Raw genomic sequence first — 20,614 nt, forward strand, 5'->3', positions numbered from 1 at the left:
ATCTACAGGTGCTCAATTACAGTAATATTCCCACCAACACTTTTACTAAAGCTCCTTTACAATGGTGGCCATAAAAACATGTAACAAGGGAGAAGCAGTAAGTCAAATTTAATGAACAGATGTTCAGATTTACTTAGCTTGAGGTGTAAAAAGATTGTTAGGAGAAAGTATTAGATTTGGTATTATGTCAAGTATTAGTAACTGAAAGCAGTATCATATTACATTATTACGCTTCAAAGAGGAGTGTTCTGTACATTTTACTTTACAGCATTCAAAAATAATTACTCCTTGCTTTTTTTTTTTTTTTTTTACACAAAAATGTATCATTTCAAAATGCATTTTAGATATAATCCTGAATAAAATAGCTATATTTCTGCCAAGTAATGATAGCATAACACCATCAATTTTATTGTGCGACTTCTCTTGGGTTTTCTAAAACTCAAAACTTCCTGAAATGCAACATACTAGTAACTTCCATTTAATTGTGGGAAAAACACTTTTACATTTCTAACCAGAAAAGATACATCCTTTCAAAAGGCTTACCAGTGATTTGGAGCTGTGATTTCATGGATAACCCACTGGATGGTCCTGATCTGGACCCACTGCCAGCCATAATACGGGCTGGATCTTGAATCTGGATGAAGAGACAATGTAAACATTTGAATCCTCAGAAACTCAAAAATTAAATCATCTGGTTTTTGACATGTAGACACATTATATTGCAAACAAAACCACCACACTTGTTTTCTTTCTAGTTCCTTTCCATTTCCCCAAAGTACAGAAAATGGTTTACAAAGGGCTTCGCCTCTACTATTACATGATCTGTAAATATTCACGTCCTACACAAAAGAGGTCTTTTGATTTTGTCCCTTCAATTTGCCAGTTAACTGAGAGTGAATGATGTTCTAATCGCAAAGTTTGCTGTACTTCTTATGTCTGAAAATATCTGCCTATTTTACTGTTGTAATTCCTGAGTAAGAAGTTTATTGTCCCATGCCAAGTATTACTTGGTTTAAAAAAAAAAAAAAAAGAAAACCACAATCCACAGGTATAGGAAAAAATTAAAAAGTTATTTTCAAATTTGAAGAGACCTGCTTCTGTATGCCTTTTGTTTTCACTTGGTCAGATCAAGTCTACAGACAGGGGCTGTAATTCTACAAAGCACTTCACTAAAAGAGGAAATACATCACTTCTGAAAGAGGGTAAGACAACCTTTACAGCCCAACCTTCCCTCTCACCACACCCCAACCCTCACACCTGTGCTAGCCTGATCCTCCTAGCCCCAAGGCAAGCAGGTATTCCTACTATTCTTTGAACTTAATTCAATTCAGTATTTGGTTTTGGGGGGCGGGGGGAAAAGTGGACAATGTGCATCATATAGCTTCAATATTAACAGACAGAAATTAATAGTGTGCTCTTATATTAAAAATAGACATCACTTTGGAAATATCCAGATATCCTTGTCTCCTAATTCACTTTTAAAACACATTTTCAGCTCAACATCCCTTATCAACTAAACTAGATATGTATCAGTAAGTCCTCTACAGCAGATTACCCACTGAAAAATGAATGGGTGATTGAGGACTCCAAATTACCTGCTGGATACAACTTCTAGACTGCTTACTACATCCCTCTTATGCTGTGTTCCCTCCTTTGTGCCATTTCCTGTCTTCTGTGGTCATAACCTACTGCAAAACCATTCATCCACCTATGTGTCTGACCTATCTCTCTCTGGGCTCCCATCTATTGCGAGGCTCAGCTGCTCTGGCCAAGGGGTTGGCTAATCAGCACACGCCAATCTCCCAGCCCACTGCTGCAGATCTTTGGTCAGCCACCAAATCTGAATCCCAAAGCAGATCAAGTATCACATGCCAGCTCTCAGGTCATTTTCTGCACACAACATTATTTCCAGCAAGGAAAGTAACATATTAGCTTAAGCTGCTGCTATCTGTATCTTGAGTACAAAACACTATACGTATGAACTCACCAACTGATAACAGCACAAGCAGTCTAAACAACTGCATGTCTTAATCTCTGCATGCCATGCAAAACCGAATTTGTAAAAGGAGACCAGATCTGAATATCACAACTTTCTTTTTAGAGGCTGCAATCTGAAGCAAAAGTCTGTATACTGTGACATTTACTGTGAAATTGATAATTCCACAGGTATTTCGAAAGCGGTAAAATGGGAAGTTACTGCATCCTACAGCTTGTTGATGCTAGTGTTAACTACTGGAGAATATGACACCACCAAAAAAAGTACTAATGACTTGTTTAAACAGTGTATAGTGTTATTAGTGGAGTCCAGTACTGTTAATTACTAGATTCTAGATGTGAATCTCACAAATCTAAATCCTGCTAGAGTGAGAAAGCTTTTAACAGAAGTATTTCAAAAGTAGTCTAATTTAAAAGATGTAGAGGACAATTCTTAATTCTGATCCTGTGATTAGTTCTACCAAACTCACTAGATATCCTTTATGCTTTAAGAAAGCAGTTGAATAGCGTCTAGACCAATACAAACATACTGGATAGCCTAAAGGAATTTGCATTTACAGAAGAGCTGCTATTTTACACCTGGAGAAATAACACTGCTCATCATATAAATGCAATTACTGAAGGTGATAATTTTCAACTGAAGTCATACAGTTAGCACATACAGCATACAACATTCATTCAGAAGCACATGTTAAAGCTAAGTTTCATTTCTAAGCCCGCAAAATACACTCATTAAAACAATTTTCCTAATATTTGATCATTTTCATTGAGAATGTGCAGAAAAAAATCTAGCAGCTTAATCACATCTGAAATCACTGTCCTGCAAACATTCGTTGAGTTAGCACATGTATATGTGCAAGCGTGTACGTAGTGAGACATAGTTTTCACTAACAACTAACTTAAGTAAAATTTCAAGAATCTATTGCCTCCCAATACTTCTAAAAAAAAAAGAAACTACATTACACATTGTTTAGTTCTCAGCTGCCATAAAGTTTCTAATTGTTTCTGAACAATAAAACTGAAGAGCCTTATTTTATTGCACACCTCTCAAATCCAGAGGCTCTTCACTCGAAGCAAGCTCCATTAGTTAACCAGGAAAAAGGAGAGTTCCACAGGCAGAAGCAGCAAGCAACACTTTACCTGTGCCCTGCACTTCAATAGCCCTATTTCTCTTTTCATGTTTTCAAACACCTTGACCCCAATGCCTCTTCTGCTCCCCTTAACTGCCAGCTGAAAAAGACTCAGCAAGCAGAATAGCTGGTTCCAAGCCAGGCATCCAGCAAGGATGAACTCACTGCAGCTTTTCTCTCAGCCGGGCCTTCATTTAAGTCTCTTCCCTACCATGCATGTACATACTCCATCCAGATTTTTCGTAACTCATCAGAATTTAATCAACTTTGATACCTCCATCTCCATCAATTTTTAGCTGGAATGGATCAGCAATTAAGAAAGTTTGTAGTGCAACACACAGGAAAAGGGGAAGACGACAGCAGAACAGGACTGGCAGGTAGAACTGTATATACCTCATTTTGTTAGGAAACAAGGCTAAAATAAATTAATTAGTCAAATAAGAATCCATGATGATTAACAAACTACACTTTGAAGAAGCACAAAGAGATTGCAAAAGACAATAACCCCACAAGTCACACACATCCAGCTGATTTCTACATTGAAACTTAATTTTTAGCATTTAACTCCTCTTTATTTAGATAACAAATACACACACAAATTAAATCTGTTTGGTAAGAAACTACTGTATTAACAGCTGTTTTTAATGATAACACTGGATATGATTTCAGCTCAAAAATAGCCTAGGGCTACTTATAAACTTAATCACAAAATAAGAGAACATACACTCTTCAATCATTATTAAAATACTTCCATTTAGTTTTATTACAATAGAAACAATATTTAGGATTCTGTGAAAAGCAAAGGTCTTTACTTAAGACAAGCAGTTCTGTCAGCAACTAGATGTGAACAGGCCATCATGTGCCAACACCAAGAAGCATTTTAACTGTACTAGACCTTTGGACCCCTTGCCAGTGGAAAGGAGTATAATGATTGCTTTCAAACTATGTTATAAATAATCATTTTATGAACGAAAATATAATTTGAGAAATCATTATAAACTAGGTATGTCTGCTTTATAAATTCATTGTAACTCAACAAGTACTTCCACAAGTTGAAACTGTAATTCCTAACAACTGAGAATGCATACACAAGTTATTTTCTGCAGTAGAAAATTATACACATCTTCATAAATATTTAGGGATTTGGTTTGGGTTTGGTTTTTTTGTTTTGTTCTGGTTTGGTTTTGTTTTAAATTATAGTAAGCTCATAATGCCATTTTTTTTCCCTCTGGTGCTGCTACCCACTTCCAAGAAACCTGCCCAAATCTGAAATTTAGGAACATTAGTTGAAAGGTTTGAAAGCTGTGACAGAGAGCGGGGCAGCATAACAGACACTCGGAGCACGATCACGTAAGTATAATTTTATTAGAAATGAACAAGACAAATTATGTGGCGTATAAAAGGTATAATACACAATAATACAGAACTCATATCCTCTTGTCATTAAATATAAACCATTCAAATGCTAGCCTGAATTTCTTCAGTGGCTGCATACCTACTCCCAGGTAGGTTTGTTTGGTTTTGTAACATGCTACCATAATGTGTAGATTATTAGATAAATTATGTTCAGCTTCATAATTGCATATGCCATTGTTTGTACTCAGGCAGGTTTGAACAAACATTGCTTAAAATAAATCCGCCTCACAGTAGGAAACTCAGTCCACGCATCCTTTTGGGATTCAGTTCTTTGAATTCCACCTCTAGAGTGGTTTCTCAGAAGCCTCCCCTATGGCACGACCTGACACTGTTAGGCCAAACTGCATCATCTTCAGTGGCACTTTAATCCAAGACAGCAAACTTCATCACCAGACTTTTTTATGGGAGTGGTACGGAAGAAGAAATTCCAGAGGAGCACAGCCCAGATGCTACAAACACTTTCAGAAAAAGGAAAGCAGAAAGGGAGGATCCTCGTTTATTTTTCTTTAAACAAATCATGAGAAAGAGTGGGGAGAAAAGCAGCTTTGAGTGCTTCTTGGTCAAAGCAAAGTAAGGGAAGAGGTGGGAAGGAGCTTCTTACCCTGCAAATTCAGGGAGTGTAAAAAGAAGAAAAATGCTATCAGAGGCTTGAGAGATCTTCAGAGTGTCACACCAATTTAACTTATGGTGACTTTATTCAGTGATGGCATTAATCTGTTAAAGAACTGACTTATCAAATAAGGTAATTTTGTTTCATATTTATTTGAAAGAACAGAAGACAACTAGGTCAGAATGAAATCCTGTGACTGTATATTGTACATGCATAGCTTTGAAAATATGTTGGCACATGCTCTTTATAATTTAAAAAACACTGAAATAATTGCACATTGTTGGCTGCTGTAAGCCTTATGTTTAGCAATTAATTTTAAGAACAGGCTAAACCACTCTTTACAGGTGTACCAATTCAAACTGTATTTGCTGTTTCAATAATCCAGTTTAAAAAAAAATCGCATAATTAAAAAAATTTCTTTTACATACCTAGTAATTTTAACAATGGTTCTGAAAACGTCACTGTGTAATACAGGCTTTTGGAAAAAGTGTAAAATATACAAAGTTTTGTTTAAAAAACTGCATGTAAGATGTAGCATGTCCTGTTTACAACAGCTAATTTTTTTTATCAACAGGTATGTGAGTTACAGACAATTGAGATTAGACTAGATATTTCAGAGAAAGTTCAAAGTCACCTATTTACATTAATACTGCACTTTTTTGTGTGCAAGAAATTAAATACAAACGCTTCCTCTCCTTCCCCAAAAAGACTGAAGCCTCTTTTTAATTGAAGGCATGCATATTGTGGAAAAGTTCTTTTCTCTTAAATGTTAGATATAATTACCCAGTAAGGCTAGGCAGAGACAGCAAGTTTGGCCACTTGTTTAGCAAATTTGCGGTTACTTTAACTGTTTAAGTTTCATCTTTAAAGTAAAAAGTGGTCTGACAAAGCTGGTTTTATTGTTTTACATTTTTAACGTTTTTTTCCCTAAAATAAGTTTTAAGGATATGGTCAGTTTTGCCCAAACAAGTAAGATGACATATGGAAAGAAAGAAACTGCTGAGTAATCAACCAGGAAGAAAATAACTGACAGAGATGATAAGAGTGTTGAGTACACATTGGAAACGGAAGCAATTATGAGGTTTGCATCAAGGGATATTTATATAAGGAATGGAAACAAAGAGGATTTTAACAGCAGAATGCAGCTTACCTCCCTTGGCCATTACTGTATGTGAGCAGCACTACACCTCTTTACTGAAAATGCAGTAAAAGCAAAGTGCCATAATACGTGTTGAAATTTAAAATCCAGATGCCTAAATTGTTTTTTGAACAAATGGGAAATACAGTGCATACTGGGTCCAAAAACAGACTCTAGGTTGAATTACTAAGCTGCTGTTGGCATATCTCCACTGCTATCAGTAACTGTACTCACCAGATCAGAGCCAGCGCTATGATATGCCAGTCAGCACTACAGGCACACCTCCCTTCTGCTGCGTACATGCGCAGTTTAACTATTTACAAAGCTAACATACAGGCAGCTGTTCTGATAAGAATGAGTGAGATGCAGACTCAAAGACAACACTTGAGCCAATTCAATATACTAGCTAAAAATATATTTGTGGAAAATACAATTTATTCAGTTTGGGAAGCAACTCAAGTGACATGACTTTCAGAGGCTGCAATGAGGGAAAAGCAAGATACATAAACCACGAAAGATAGGGGAAGAGCTGCCCAACTTCTGTCTTTTCCCTACTGTGGACTTGCTAATGAGAAATCCTTGACATTGAAGTAGAAACTTAATCCATTATGCTGTCTTAAAAATGTATATTTTACATTTTTCTCTAATTCACATATACAATATATACGAGCCATTGTACTTTTGGCTCGACACAGAAACCACCTTCTCCTTATGTCTGCTTACAAACTATCATTTCTACAGCCTTTCAAAGGACAGTGGTATATCAGAGTCAGAAGTCACATCCCCTTTAAATCAACAGGTCTAATTATATTTTATGAGATTACCTAAATCTGTTCTAGATAACTACCATCCTGAATCTTTCTATTGGATGTTTTTCTGCTACAAGTAAACATACCTTGTAGAGAATTGTAATGGAGATGTTAAGACTGGTATGAACAAAGAAGGAATGAAAACGTGCATGCATAAATCAGGAAAACAAAGGTTAAAAGAATGGCTTTTATTGATAACCAAGGACACTTCTTGCAGCAATAAAACTGAGGAATGTTTGTGTCAAGACCAGGATGCCGTCACTCTGTAAGACTACAGCACAGATGACCGGCCAGCAAAACAGCCTGTGCTTTAAAGAGAGGATAGTGCCAACAGGGTTACAGCACATCATATATGTCATTCCTTTTCCTGTTAGTCCAACAGGAAAACATACAGTAGCTATAAAGATATGGATATTCCAAATCAGGAAAAAACAACCAGCATTAGCCTTCACTTAAGATTTATGGAGGCTGAAGTAAGCCAGATTCCCAAGCAAAGCACTAGTGTAAAACAACTCTTGACTCCCAAAGGATATAAAATATCCGTCTATGAAGTAGTTTGTTGTCACCAAAAGGAACCCAAAGCATGATAAGCAACTGACAGATACCATTAGCTCCATCCTCCATGTTGCACATGAGAGACACTGGCTGTACCACCTCAACACACAAAAATGTCCTGGTGCTTGCGAGTACACGAGCGTAAGAGAGAGTAAATGAAATGTATGAGAGAATGAGTGTGAGTGGGTAAAATTAGTTTGAGACTTTAAGAGTAAATACCACATTCCCTTCCTGCAAAGTCTCACACTGAGTTTTGTTACACTAATTTCCTGTGACCTCATACACAACGTGAATTATAATCAGTCTGACACCATATTGATATCCTGCAATAGGATCAAAAGATGGCTCTATTCTGTGTCATGAAGAGATTTAAAATTACAGTAGCAAAGACTACGGAACTACAGACTAACACCTTTCCTAAAAACACTCAGACAATTATTTATGCAACACTAATCCTCAGCACTGATTCCTTGTTTTTCCTAAATATCTACCACTTCAAAAGAGAACTGAACATGGGAAACTCTTCTGAATCCAAAGTTTCTAAGTCGGAAAAGCTGACAAACATTTAACATGACTATGAAAACAAAGAGATTGCCCAAGGAAAGACAGAATAACTCTGGAAATGTTGTGGCCAGACACCCAGTGATATTCACACTGTAACTTCTACCTCAATACCACGGATCATCAGTGTTCCTTATGCAAACTGCAGATTAAAAAAACCGGTCCATCAACTTCAGCCTGCAGAGAAAAATGCTTCCAACAACACTGCTTGCAATCCAAGTTAAACTATGTCTTCAGGCCTCCCAAAACAAAGACTTACATCAAAATTATAGAGAATTTGTTCATCAGCATTTCTATGCACCAAGAAGCCTGCTTGTGTAACCTGCACCTCAGCAGAAATATTTCATAGGGCTTTTTTCTACATACATACATATTTGATACTGAATAAAAGAATAAGAAAAAAGACGTAAAAAACCAGTACTGCAATATACAAAATTCAAAGGAAAAAAAAGATCATGTAATTTGACAGTTTCTTCCCCTTTCAGTAGTACATCAGTAATTCCCCAACCACAAGCTGTTATTAGACTAAAGGACAGGCAGGCAGGACAAAAGGGACAAAACGGGCTTTGCCACCAACTCTGATAACTTGCCAATGAATTTCCTTCCTAACTAAAAGGATGTTAGGTTTTACTAACTTTTAAGAAATGCTCAAAGACGGGAAAAGAGACAAAAGTGTACATGAACATCGTATGCTTTTTTCCTTGATTCGAAAAAGCCTGGCAAGAAAAGCCACTGCAGAGAGCTGCACGAGATAATTAAAACCATTTGTGAAAACAAAGAGAGAGTCTATTTTTATTTCAGCGATTTCCTTCTCATGGTACAATCCATTTCAAAGAGGACAACAATTCATATATGCAAACCACTAAGCTAAAACTGGTTCACTGCTGTAATCTTAGAAATAGAGCAATACTTAAAATGGCTGGTTCTTAAATACCACCGTTGGAAAACAAGATTATCTTAAACTTGGCATGTATGTTAACCCACAGTTGAGAGAATTAAACTGGTATTAGGAAGACAGAGAAGACAGTGAAACTGGCATTGCCGTCCACAAACTTAAAGAGGTTTTTAAACTGCTGGATTTACTGGTATTAACTGGACATTAACTGGATTAACTCCTGCATTTTACAAACCACTACTTTTAGAAATTCATTTTGGCCTTTTTAACTCTTTTTAAAAAATCTTCTGTAATAATATAGTTTCAACACAATGCTACATTGACTCAGAACTATGTTTCATGTTAGTACTTCTGTGATGAGGCTTTAGGAAAATTTTTCAGTGGTAATGCACAACCAGAACAATGTTACAATCTGTGGACTGGAAAGTAAGCACTTACCTTGCTACTCACAAAGCAAGACAAATTGCTTTTTTCATTCAAGAAACCAGATATTCACGTCTATTCCTTTCATGGCTGAAAGTACCCAGGTGTTATCATGGACTGACAATACACTTGCAAAGTAAAAGTTTGCTTATAAGGGTTTGTGCTCTTTTATCAATTTCATGATGGGCAAAACTATTTTCCTAGGCCCCCTCTTCTGGAAGCTTACCCTATAGGTCAAGATTTTTTAATCACTGTTGGTTGCCTTTTCTTGATGGAGTTAACAAATCCCTAAGGGTATGAGTACAGAACGTTTTTACTTAACTTATCAAAGACAACTAAACAAATTTAGCTCCAAACCTTTCTCCATAGTAGGTGACTGTATGGGATTTACATGGCAAGGTTTTGGTAGCAGGGGGGCTGGCAGGGGTGGTCACTATGAGAAGAGACCAGGGGCTGCACCCATGTTGGACAGAGCCAGCTCCAAAACGGACCCACCTCTGGCCAAAGCTGAGCCCATCGATGCTGGTAGCATCTCTGTGATAACATATTTAAGAAAAGGTAAAAAACACTGTGCAGCAGCTGTGTGAGAAAGGAGAGAGAAAATGTGAGTGAAACAACTCTGCAGACACCAAGGTCACTGAAGAACAAGTGGGAGGAGGTGCTTCAGGCAACAGAGCAGAGATTTCCCTGCAGCCCATGGAGAAGACCATGGTGAAGCAGGCTGTCCCCCTGCAGCCCATGGAGGACCATGCTAAAGCAGAGACTCACCCTGCAGCCCGTGGACCACCCCAATGCCAGAGCAGGTGGATGTGCCCTGAAGGAAGCTGCAGCCTGTGGAGAGCCCACACAGGAGCAGGCTCCTGGCAGGAGCTGCAGTCCATGGAAAGGAGCCTGCATGGGGGCAGATTTGCTGGCAGAACCTGCGGCCTGTGGGGGATCCAGGCTGGAGCAGTCTGTTCCTGAAGGACTGCACCCCGTGGAAGGGACCCACACTGGAGCAATTCTTGAAGAACTGCAGCCCATGAGAAGGACTCACATTGGAGAAGTTTGTGAAGGACTGGATCCCATGGGAGGGACCCCATGCTGGAGCAGGAGAAGAGTGTGAGGACAAAGGACTGACATATACAAAGTGTTATGAACTAATCGCAACCTCCATTCCCTATTCCCCTGTGCCGCTCGGGGTGGGGAGGAGGTAGAAGAGTTGGGAATGAAGGACTGAAGTTGAGTCTGGAAAAAAGGGGGAAGAGCGGGGAAGGTGTTTTTAGTTTTGTTTATATTTCTTACTATTCTACTCTATTTTTAATTGGCAATAAATTAATCTTCCCCAAGTCAAGTCTGTTTTGCACATGATGGTAACTAGTGAGTGATCTCCACATCCTTATCTCAACCAATGAGCTTTTTCAATCTTATTTTCTCCCCCCTCCTGCTGAGGAGGGAGAGTGAGAGAGCGGCTTGGTGGGCACCTGGCAGGCAGCCACAGTTAACCCATCACACTGGTCTACTGTGACCATCACATTTCAGTTGCATCACATTTCTTTTAGGATTGTTTAAAGAAGTTCAGCTTCCAAAGTACAAATTAAACTCATGATCTGAAACCTACCAGCTGACAGTATTATGATCAGAGAGTTGGTGCCCTGAAGAGGTTCCAGAGCTGGGGGTGATTGACTACATAGCAAACCAACTTCTCAGAATGAGCAATATTCTTCTTTCATAGGGAAATATCCTTTTAGCACTTCCAAATACCAAAGTTCCTCTGACCTTACACAATTCCTGTTATTAGGACTGTTAGACTGTTATTATAGATCTCCAACAAAAAGGCATCAAGGTCTAGCAATTAGAACTCTCACATCTTGTAGAAATTAATTACAGCTTTCCCTCTTAATTCTTCCACTTCTTTGCACTGTGACCCATATCCTATATGGAGCTTTGCGGAAATACAGGTTAAAAAAAATAATCTGTGCTGTAACTTCAGGGACATCCTTCCTCAGAGAGGAGGGAAAGACAGTTACAAAGACTGAAGCAATGTCATCGGCAAACACGTATTGACAGAGCCCTAACAGGCAAAAAGCCTTTTTATATTTCACTTTTAAAAAACAACATTGTTATATTTCCAGGTTTCTAAAGAGAAAGTACCTGGAAAGTATAAACAACATTTTCCAGTGGAAGATAATTTTCTCAAGCGAAAAGCAGATAGTGTGGCCAGATAGTTACAAGCAGTCACTGTTAAACTGTGCGCTAACAGTAAGCTGACCAAGTATCCAAAAGCATTAGTGCTTTCTTTGAATTGCAGCTGTTTCATAAACACAATATTCTATAGCATGCAGCCCTGGTTACAGTTTACCTAAGTAAGACTGTACCTTAACTGTAGAAATACATGCATTTGGTTTGTAATTCAGAGATTATATTTCTCAACGCTACTCAAATTTTATCACAAAGGACAACTTTGAGCACAAAGAAGCATTGAAGAGAAGAAGTCCCAGACAGTTACAAAACAGAGTTACCAAATGCAGCAATATTTTTTGTTCTGTCTGCCCTATAAAATCTCATTTAGCCCTACAGCTATGTTTACACTTCAGCTGGCTCTGAGGCTAAAAGGTTCCTACAAAGCAAAAATGCCAGTCTTGAGCATCTCAGTCAAATATTCATGCTCGTGTTAGCAACAGGTTATTTTGGACTTTACCGTGAAAGCATGAAAAAGAAATCTTCTGAAGAACTTCACCCAAAGTCTCTTCCTGCCTGTTGCTATGGGAAGAGGAAGGAAAGAATTTATTGAGGCCTCCACTTATCACTGGTTTAGCTACGTGACACAGCAGTGAGAAGACATGGTCACAGAAATCCACAAGCCTAAGCTACTTATTCATGCATTCAATTAATTTTTAATTAGGGCAATGAAATAATCTTAATGTGATCACCCAGAGCAAAAATATTAAGTCAAAATTGTAAGGTTTTTTTTCCCTTTTAAGCAATTTTCTTACTTGTAATCTATTAACTGACGATTGCCTGGAAGAGATATTTCAAATCACCTCCCTTTTACCCATCTTTTGAAGTTTTAACAGTTTTCTTGAAATGCAAGAAGTTAGTAGAAACAGTCAGGAAAAGCACAAATTAACATTTCCATATTTAAAACAAAGATATTCAAGGATTAAAAGTTATTTCATATAAAACACATGAACAAAACCTGAAAGATAAAAAATACACCATAAAAACCAAAATCTTGCCTGTTATGAAGTGCCTAGAAAATTAAGGACAGGGAGACAAAATACATAGAACAGGCAGTTACTTTAAAGCCATGGTACCAAGCCTTGTGAAAAATTTCACATAGATGAGAAAAGTTTGCTTGGTTTTACTCTCAGATGTTTCTGAACATAGTTTAAACAACTCAAGCAGCATTTATATCTTATCTCTCAGAATCTTCCTACACGTATTTTTGTTCTCCTCTATGCTGTGCATTTAAAAAAAAAAACTATCTAAAAATGATCTGAAAATAACAAATGAAAATGTGTTACTGAAAGAACATATGAGGAAACAAGGGTACCTTAAAATGAGAACACGCTTCTATGAATTACTTTCTAATTTCCTCCCCATTTTTTTTTTATAGAACCACACAATAATTTAGGCTGGAAAGGACCTCTGGAGGTCATCCTGTCCAACACCCTCCCAGAACTGGGCCAACTTCAAAGTTAGACCAAGCTACTCAGAGTCTCATAAAAATGTTCAGTACACTAAACTAATAGCAAGACACAAGTTGTAGTAAAGGTATCTCAACAGATATTCACATTTCCAATACAATAACAACAAAGTGAGTGGCTTGGTGGTTTTACACAAATGCATATCCTATTTTCCTAACGCATAAATGTGCACAAATGCCTTACATTTCTAACATTTCAGGCCTTTCACGTATCCCTGCCATACTGCTACTAAAACATATCAAGAGAAACAAAACATAATTAACATGAAAGTTAAAATATGAAGTTAAAATATACCTAAAGATGCATTCCTTAGAAATGCTATTCCTCTTGGTATTTGCAAGAATATTGAGAAATAGAGTGAATGAAGTGAAACAGGTGAATTCCAGAGACAACTGCCTCTTCTACCCTAAGCAGTCACCTTCCAATCAAGTTCAGTTACAAGCCAGCTTTCATTCCATAAGAGATTTCTCACAGTCAAGATAATTTACTTCTTTCAGGACTTCATGCAAACTGTAAATCAAACTGCTTTACTAAAACTGGAGGGCAAATCTAATAGTTCTAAAAAACCATATTATATGACAAGATCTATTTTGTTACGCAATTTGATTCTTAGACGTGTAAGAATTTTTCCAGTATATGTTTGTACATTCAATTCATATAGCTCTCAATTGAAAGACTGAGAAGAGCTTCTAAGTTAACTCCTTCTGAAGCATTCTCCACCTCACTGTTTTCCAAAAATAATTCTGGGTTTAATGAATGTAACAGTTGTTCCTTTAACACCTTAGGATGTGTGTTTCCCTGCACCTTTTATCAATAAAAATCCATATAAATGCTTCCCTTTCTATCAATCTAGGTTTCTTTTTGGTTTCTTTTTTCTTCTTGAAGACTTTTACTGCTTCTTCATTTTCTACACTTGTTCATATTGTATACATTCAAGGAAAAAAAGTAATTCCTTTCTAAAAGTTTTATTTAAAAATAGGTCTGTTCCTTTTTAGCTTGTATTAGCTTATTGCATTGTCTTATGGCTTCTAAGCTTCACTGAGGGAAATACTTGCCAAAACAGATTCCTATTTTGTGACAGACCCATTTTTCACCTCCTGTACTCTAATCTTTCTAAAAACTCCTTGCACACACCTTTCAGAAATATGGTAGTCAACCCATCTCTTTTTTGTTATGGCGTCTTTTAGAATGGCAAAAGCCTTTTTCCAGCAATGAGAGTCTTTGAACTCTCACTGCATCTTCCTTAATCTGATTTGCTGTACTATGTCCACATCGGCAAGCAGCGCACTGTGACAGAAGTAGAGCTAGGAAGTAAGACAGGTCTGTAGACCCAATACAGACATTAAAACTCCAGAAAGGTATACATTTTGGAACAGCTCCACTCTAATCCCACAGCCCCACACCAGTTGGACTGCAGCTTCCAGTTTAGTTTCATGGAAAAGCAATTCAGCTTCCTTGGTCCAAGTTCATTTCACAAGTCAAATCAAAGTGCAGTCTGTGAGAACAATCAGGGGATTCATTTCTGAAGTGCACTCCTTGTCCAAATTAAACCAACTAAAACACTAATGCAGATGCAGTCCCTGTTTCCCCTTCACCTATTCCTCTCTGGTATGCATTCTGGCTGTATGGAAAACATCCACAGCTCTAAGTTATGTCCACTGACTCAAGCTCATTTTTTTGCATTACTTCTGTTCTCCTTCCTTAATTCTGTGAATGTGGATATAGGTATTTTCATGCATGAGCATGCTTAGTCAATTTGTTTCAAGACTTCTACCTTTCACTCTGTTTTGACAGTCTCAGAGGAGATTCTTTCACAGAACGTTTTCCTTTATAAAAATATAAAAAGGAAACCTCAAAGTTTCCCACTTTCCATCATTGGGATAGATCTGCTTTTTCCCTTCTTCTGCACAAAATCTAGGCTAGAAAATTGTTTCTGCAAAACTACTGGAACCACATGACCACAGTGGTTAAAATTAAGTAAATAATAAGCATCTTTTTAGTCAAATAGATTAAGATTGCATTTAAAGCCTATATCTATTTAACTTAAATGATTAATGCTGTAGGTAAAAACGAAAAAAAAAAGCTCTGTTATAAAGCACAGAGTATTTGTGTCTTCAAATAGGGTAATAGATTGCGCTTCTCTGAGGCCTAAGCAATGAGCTGGACCACAGAACTACTTGTTTCATATGGAAGGAAGCCCAATAACTGAGTACCACTATTTGTGTAAATACAAATGTTTCTTTTTACAAGGAGGATAAATTTCAAGAAATATTAATAAGCATCTACAGAGATGTTGAAAAACTGAAGTTTCTTCTCCCATTCATTCTATGTGCTAGAGAAAATAATTCGTCAAAACTAAAATTTCTGATAAATCTCTGAAGTCATGTTTAAGCTCAGTGAAGCCCATACTGTGCCATGTAAAAGTGAAAAGGTCACTCAGCTCCTCTGGGTGACTCTCCACATTCCTGGGTACTAAAAAAAGCAAATGTCACTCCTTTCTTCAAAAGAGCAAGATGGATGATCCAAGAAACTACAGGCTGGTCAGTCTCATCTCAATCCTGGGGAAGGTCAGGGAGCAAATTCTCATAGGAGCCACTTACAAACATATTATAGACAAGAAGGTGATTTGGATTAGTCAGCATGGATTTATGAGGGGGAAATCATGTTTGACCAACCTGACAGCTTTCTATGACAAGATGACTTGGTAGCTAAGAAGACAGCAGTGGATGCTGATTATCTTTGACACTGTCTCCTGTAACATCCTCATAGACAAGATTAAGAAGTATGGGCAAGACAGAGGACTGTGGGGTAGACTGAAAACCTGGCTGAACTGCAAGGCTCAAAGGGTTGTGATCAGCGGTACACAGTCCAGTTAGAGGCCAGTCATTAGTGCTGTACCCCAGGGGTACATACTGGGCCAATACTGTTTAATTTCTTCATTTATGACCTGGACAATGGGACCAAGCTCACTCTCAGCAAATATGCTAATGAAACAAAAGTTCCACAAAGGGAAGTGCAAAGTTCTGTACCTGTGGAGGAACAAACCCATGCACCATGCACCAAGGCTGGGGGGCAGCTGGACAGAAAGCAACTTTGCAGAAAACATCGGTCCTGTTGAACACAAACTAGCAATGCTTCCTTGCAGCACAAATAAGGGTCATCAACATCCTGGGCTGCATTAGGAAAAGCATCACTAGCAGGATGAGGAAGGTGGTCCTTCCCCTGTACTCAACACCAGTGAGACCACATCTGGTGTGCTAGTGTGTCTAGTTCTGGGCTCCCCAAATCAACAGTGACACAGATGTACTGGAGTGGCACCAGCAAAGGGCCACAGAGATATTGGAACATGACATATGGGGAGAGGCTGAGAGACCTAGAATTGTTAAGCCTGGAAAAGACAATGCTCGGGAGGATCTTATCAGTGTGTATAAATACCTGAAGGGGGTATAAAGGGTTAAAAAGATGAAGCAAGACTCTCCCCAGCAGTGCTTAGTGACTGGGACAATAGGCAGCAGGCACAAATTAAAATACAGGAAATTCCACTGAAAAACAGGGGATTTAGTTATTTATTTTACTGAGGTGGTTGAACAGTGGAGAAGCTTGCCAAGTCACCATCCTCAGAGATATTCCAAACCCAACTGAACGCATTACTGACTGCTCTAACTGGCCTTGCTTTAAGCAGATGGGTTTGGACCAGATGATGTCCAGAAGCCCCTTCTAACCTCAATTATTCTGTGATTCTTTGACTTCCCTAAAATGAACTCAGTAATTCCTATTGTACCTGTCCTGTTCTTCCTGCTTGTTGTCTTTAGGTCTCTGTCTTGTAGCAGATTCTTCCTCTGAAGAGACATCTATTGAGTTGGTTATATAGATTTTTTTTTTTCCTTCAAACTGAGATTCCCTTTCAGTGCCCAGTTACTGATTAAAGCTTAAGTTTTACTGGTTTGAATAGAAAGGCACAGACTACATAAACCAGCATGCATGTTCTTCAGGTTCAGTAATCTTCATCTTGAGTGTCATCTACTTTAATTTCTACAGCTTTTCCAAAGTCCTATATTAAAATTCAATGCACAAGCCTACACTAGGTATTTTTTTCTCACTTTTAAAAACTATTTCCATTTATCTTATTGCTGCTCTCTATTATAAAGAACAAAGTAATACAGGTTGAGTCAATCTTCTACAAAATGTCCAAGACTGTACATACCAAAGTGTTAGCTAGCTTCAATTACTGACAATCAGGTAACATGAAACTGAAAAACATGCAAAAATCAAGGCCAAGTTCAACTGTCCCAACAGAAAGAATGCTATTGTGCACTTCATATGCACACTGCTTTCCTGGCTTATTTTAATTTTCTTATCAGGGCAAAAGAAATCTTATAAAACATCCACATATCACTGCCTTGGAACCTGTGGTATCCCTTCATTATTTATATAACATCAGAGATGGAGAAGTCATTGAATATCACGGTTGATACTCTGTTTATTCAAAAAAACATTTTACTTTGCTATTGGCAGGTGTCCAACTGTTCATACCTTTAAGAATTTCCTTCATTTTAACTCATATGGTGATAACTTTCCAGAGCAAATCTGGACAGTTACCCATATGTTGCTCTGTATCTCTCCCACGCATCAATAAAGCCTCTGTCCCAATCTCTGCAGTACTTTCAATCAAACTAATTACTCTATTTTACATTAAAAATATCACACGTGATGAATTTGGGCTGGAGCGTCACTTAAAGGATGTTGATCCTCTAACAGTTTCTAAAAGTTTCTCCTAGGTATCTATATAAATTAATCCAAATCTCAGTGGGAAAGAACAGCAATGGAGTTTCACTTACGACACTAAAACAAAACAAAAATGATGCTGCCAAAAATCTCAATGATATATACAGGTAATTTAATTGTGGAGGCATAATACAGCTGCATACCAAGCTGATAAATTCACATCAACATGCTGTTCTACCACTTTAGCCTTATGGTTTTAACATATCCACTAACTTTCACTCATTTCACAGTTCCCAGTGCATACATTTAGCTCCCCTATCTCATTATTACAGAAACAACCACATAGCATCACAGTTCAGATTACAGTTGTATGTTATTTTCCAATTAAAAAGGCGGAAATCATTGACCTTCATGAGCAGATTTCAGAAACTGCAGAACTTAATTTGATGCTCATAGGAAGAGAGATAAAAGATTGATATTAGTAGAAGTGTTGGAGAACCACTTGAACTTTAACTAATTCGACTGGTTATTTTGTGATTTGGCATCAGAAGACAACTAATGTTTTTGTATTACAGCTATTTGTAAATGTATTTCAAAGGCATTACTTTTGAAGTGTCAATAAGAAACAATCTGTTATAAACTCTCACAGTAAAACAAAATGTAAGGCCACCACCTTCTGTTTCACCATCCACCTTGCAGCTTTTAAACAAGACACTTTAGAAGTAGTTATATATTCAGTTATTAACAGAGGACAGCATCTACACAGGATTTCATAGTCTCCAACAATTAGTTTTTCTTCTTGTTTACAGCTCAACACTTCCTTCAGCATATTTCCCCATTCCATTCTCAGCGCTACATTTCATTATCAATGGTTCCATGAATACCCTTATTCAAACCAACCTAAAGTTTTTAACTCTGGGAGGAATGGGGAAAAGAAAACAGAAAGCTTGACCGTTAAATTACACTATTACCTGTATTCATTACTAAGAATGACAACTTCACCCACTATTACAGCTGTTTTAAAGAATGTTTTCAAAAGTAGCCTTTTGAAAGGCTGTTGTTTACTAGCAGACTATAAACCCAGAACCAAAACTATATCTTGTCACCTGGAAGGCTCAAATCTAGCAGACACGTTTTTCAAAAGCATAATAAACCTAAACATGATTCTTTAGTATGTTCTGTTACAGAACTGTACAGCACACAACACACCTTGTTTTAAGAGTGTTCAACAGCGTTGATGAAGGTTCACACGTCTACAAAGGTACCTCTCTCTGGGGGTATAACAATGAAGAGAGCCCCAGATACACCTCTGTTTGCTCCCAAGAACGCAGAGAAAAAGGGCCATGGAGATATCTGGCAGAAAGATACTGGCAAATGATACTACCTGACAAAAACTATCTTGCTGAATAGATTGCCACTGTAGGTACCTGAGCAATAAACCAAATCAAAACAGACTGCACAGATCTGCAATTCAACCTGGCAAGGCTCATCAAAGAAATGATGAATCACTCTCTACTACCAGTAACAACCACAAATCTGAAATTTGCTGATGATTTGAAATCTCTTGAAAAAGAAAGTTCTTTGTCACTTGCTTTAGCAAATTAGATGGTATAAGGTACTCACATACTGGAGAAGGTATAAGGTAAAAAGTACTCACATACTGGAATAAAAGTATAGGCCCATAGGGTTATAATGCTACGTAATGACCTTCTTAATCAGCAAAGCATTCTTCCAGATACAAACCCTGAGTCTAAGTCATGTGAGGAGTTCCGACAACTATTCTTCTAAATTTTGTTCAGACACTTTTATAAATCAGTTTGTAATGCATAAGAACCTTACTGTGTTTGATTATAAGTCATGAAGGCAGAAATACAAAATACAGAGTTTACCATTTTAAAAATAGGAAGTGAAATTCCAAAAAGCAAAGAAATGCCAGCTGTGGCACAGGCTTTCTCTCATAATAGATCCTATCCCTGTCATTACTGTCTACAAAGTCCCTCCCCTCTCAGCTCCCACATCATCCACCCTTAACTGTGAATTTCATTTTGCTGGTATCTTCTACACTCAAACGTACAGTTCACTGGGAAGTTCACAGCTTCGAAGTGAACACACATTAGTCTGAAAGCATCTTCACCTCTAATATCACCATCAGGACAGTATTATTTTGTTCAGACATTCACATCCCAGATGAAAGCAACACTTTTCTTAAATGTTATCTTTTGCTTTAATAACTCAAATTGTCACTAATGCCATAAAAGTCTTGTAGTTTTGAGAGCCTGATGAGGGGTGGAAAGGAAGGGAAAGGAAAAAAGTAATGACATGCCACACCTCACAGGACTATGTTTAAAACCTTTAAGCCATGGAGAATACTTAAATAAACCACCAGCAATGTCAACAGGTTTCCACCCAGAGCAAATCCACTTGCCCAAATGAGATTTCAGAACAGGGGTTACATACACTGATTCGATGGGTGCACAAAAAGAAGAACAATGAGAACAGCGTTGCCTTGTGATAGCTTATTCATTGATCTGAACTAGATTTGGTTTGGGCAAATGTTTAGCAAATGTATCATTGCTCTGGAAATTGGTCATTCTAATATACAGCACATGCCACGTTTGCAAAAGACAGAAAAGATATTCCAATATCTTATTGGTAAACTCAGTTTAAC

At 37.7% G+C, this 20,614-nt stretch overlaps 1 protein-coding gene across 1 annotated transcript in view; it reads right to left on the reverse strand.

Moving 5' to 3' along the window:
- ITCH (itchy E3 ubiquitin protein ligase) overlaps positions 1-20,614 on the reverse strand; it is a 63,861-nt gene that overhangs the window by 37,801 nt on the left and 5,446 nt on the right. Inside the window, exon 2 of the mRNA XM_075517551.1 lies at positions 544-634. Within this exon, the coding sequence (XP_075373666.1) occupies positions 544-613 (70 nt within the window). The 5' untranslated portion in view covers positions 614-634. The remainder of the gene's footprint in view (positions 1-543; positions 635-20,614) is intronic.

Source organism: Mycteria americana, chromosome 14 (genome assembly GCF_035582795.1).
Source record: "Mycteria americana isolate JAX WOST 10 ecotype Jacksonville Zoo and Gardens chromosome 14, USCA_MyAme_1.0, whole genome shotgun sequence".
NCBI lineage: Eukaryota > Metazoa > Chordata > Aves > Ciconiiformes > Ciconiidae > Mycteria > Mycteria americana.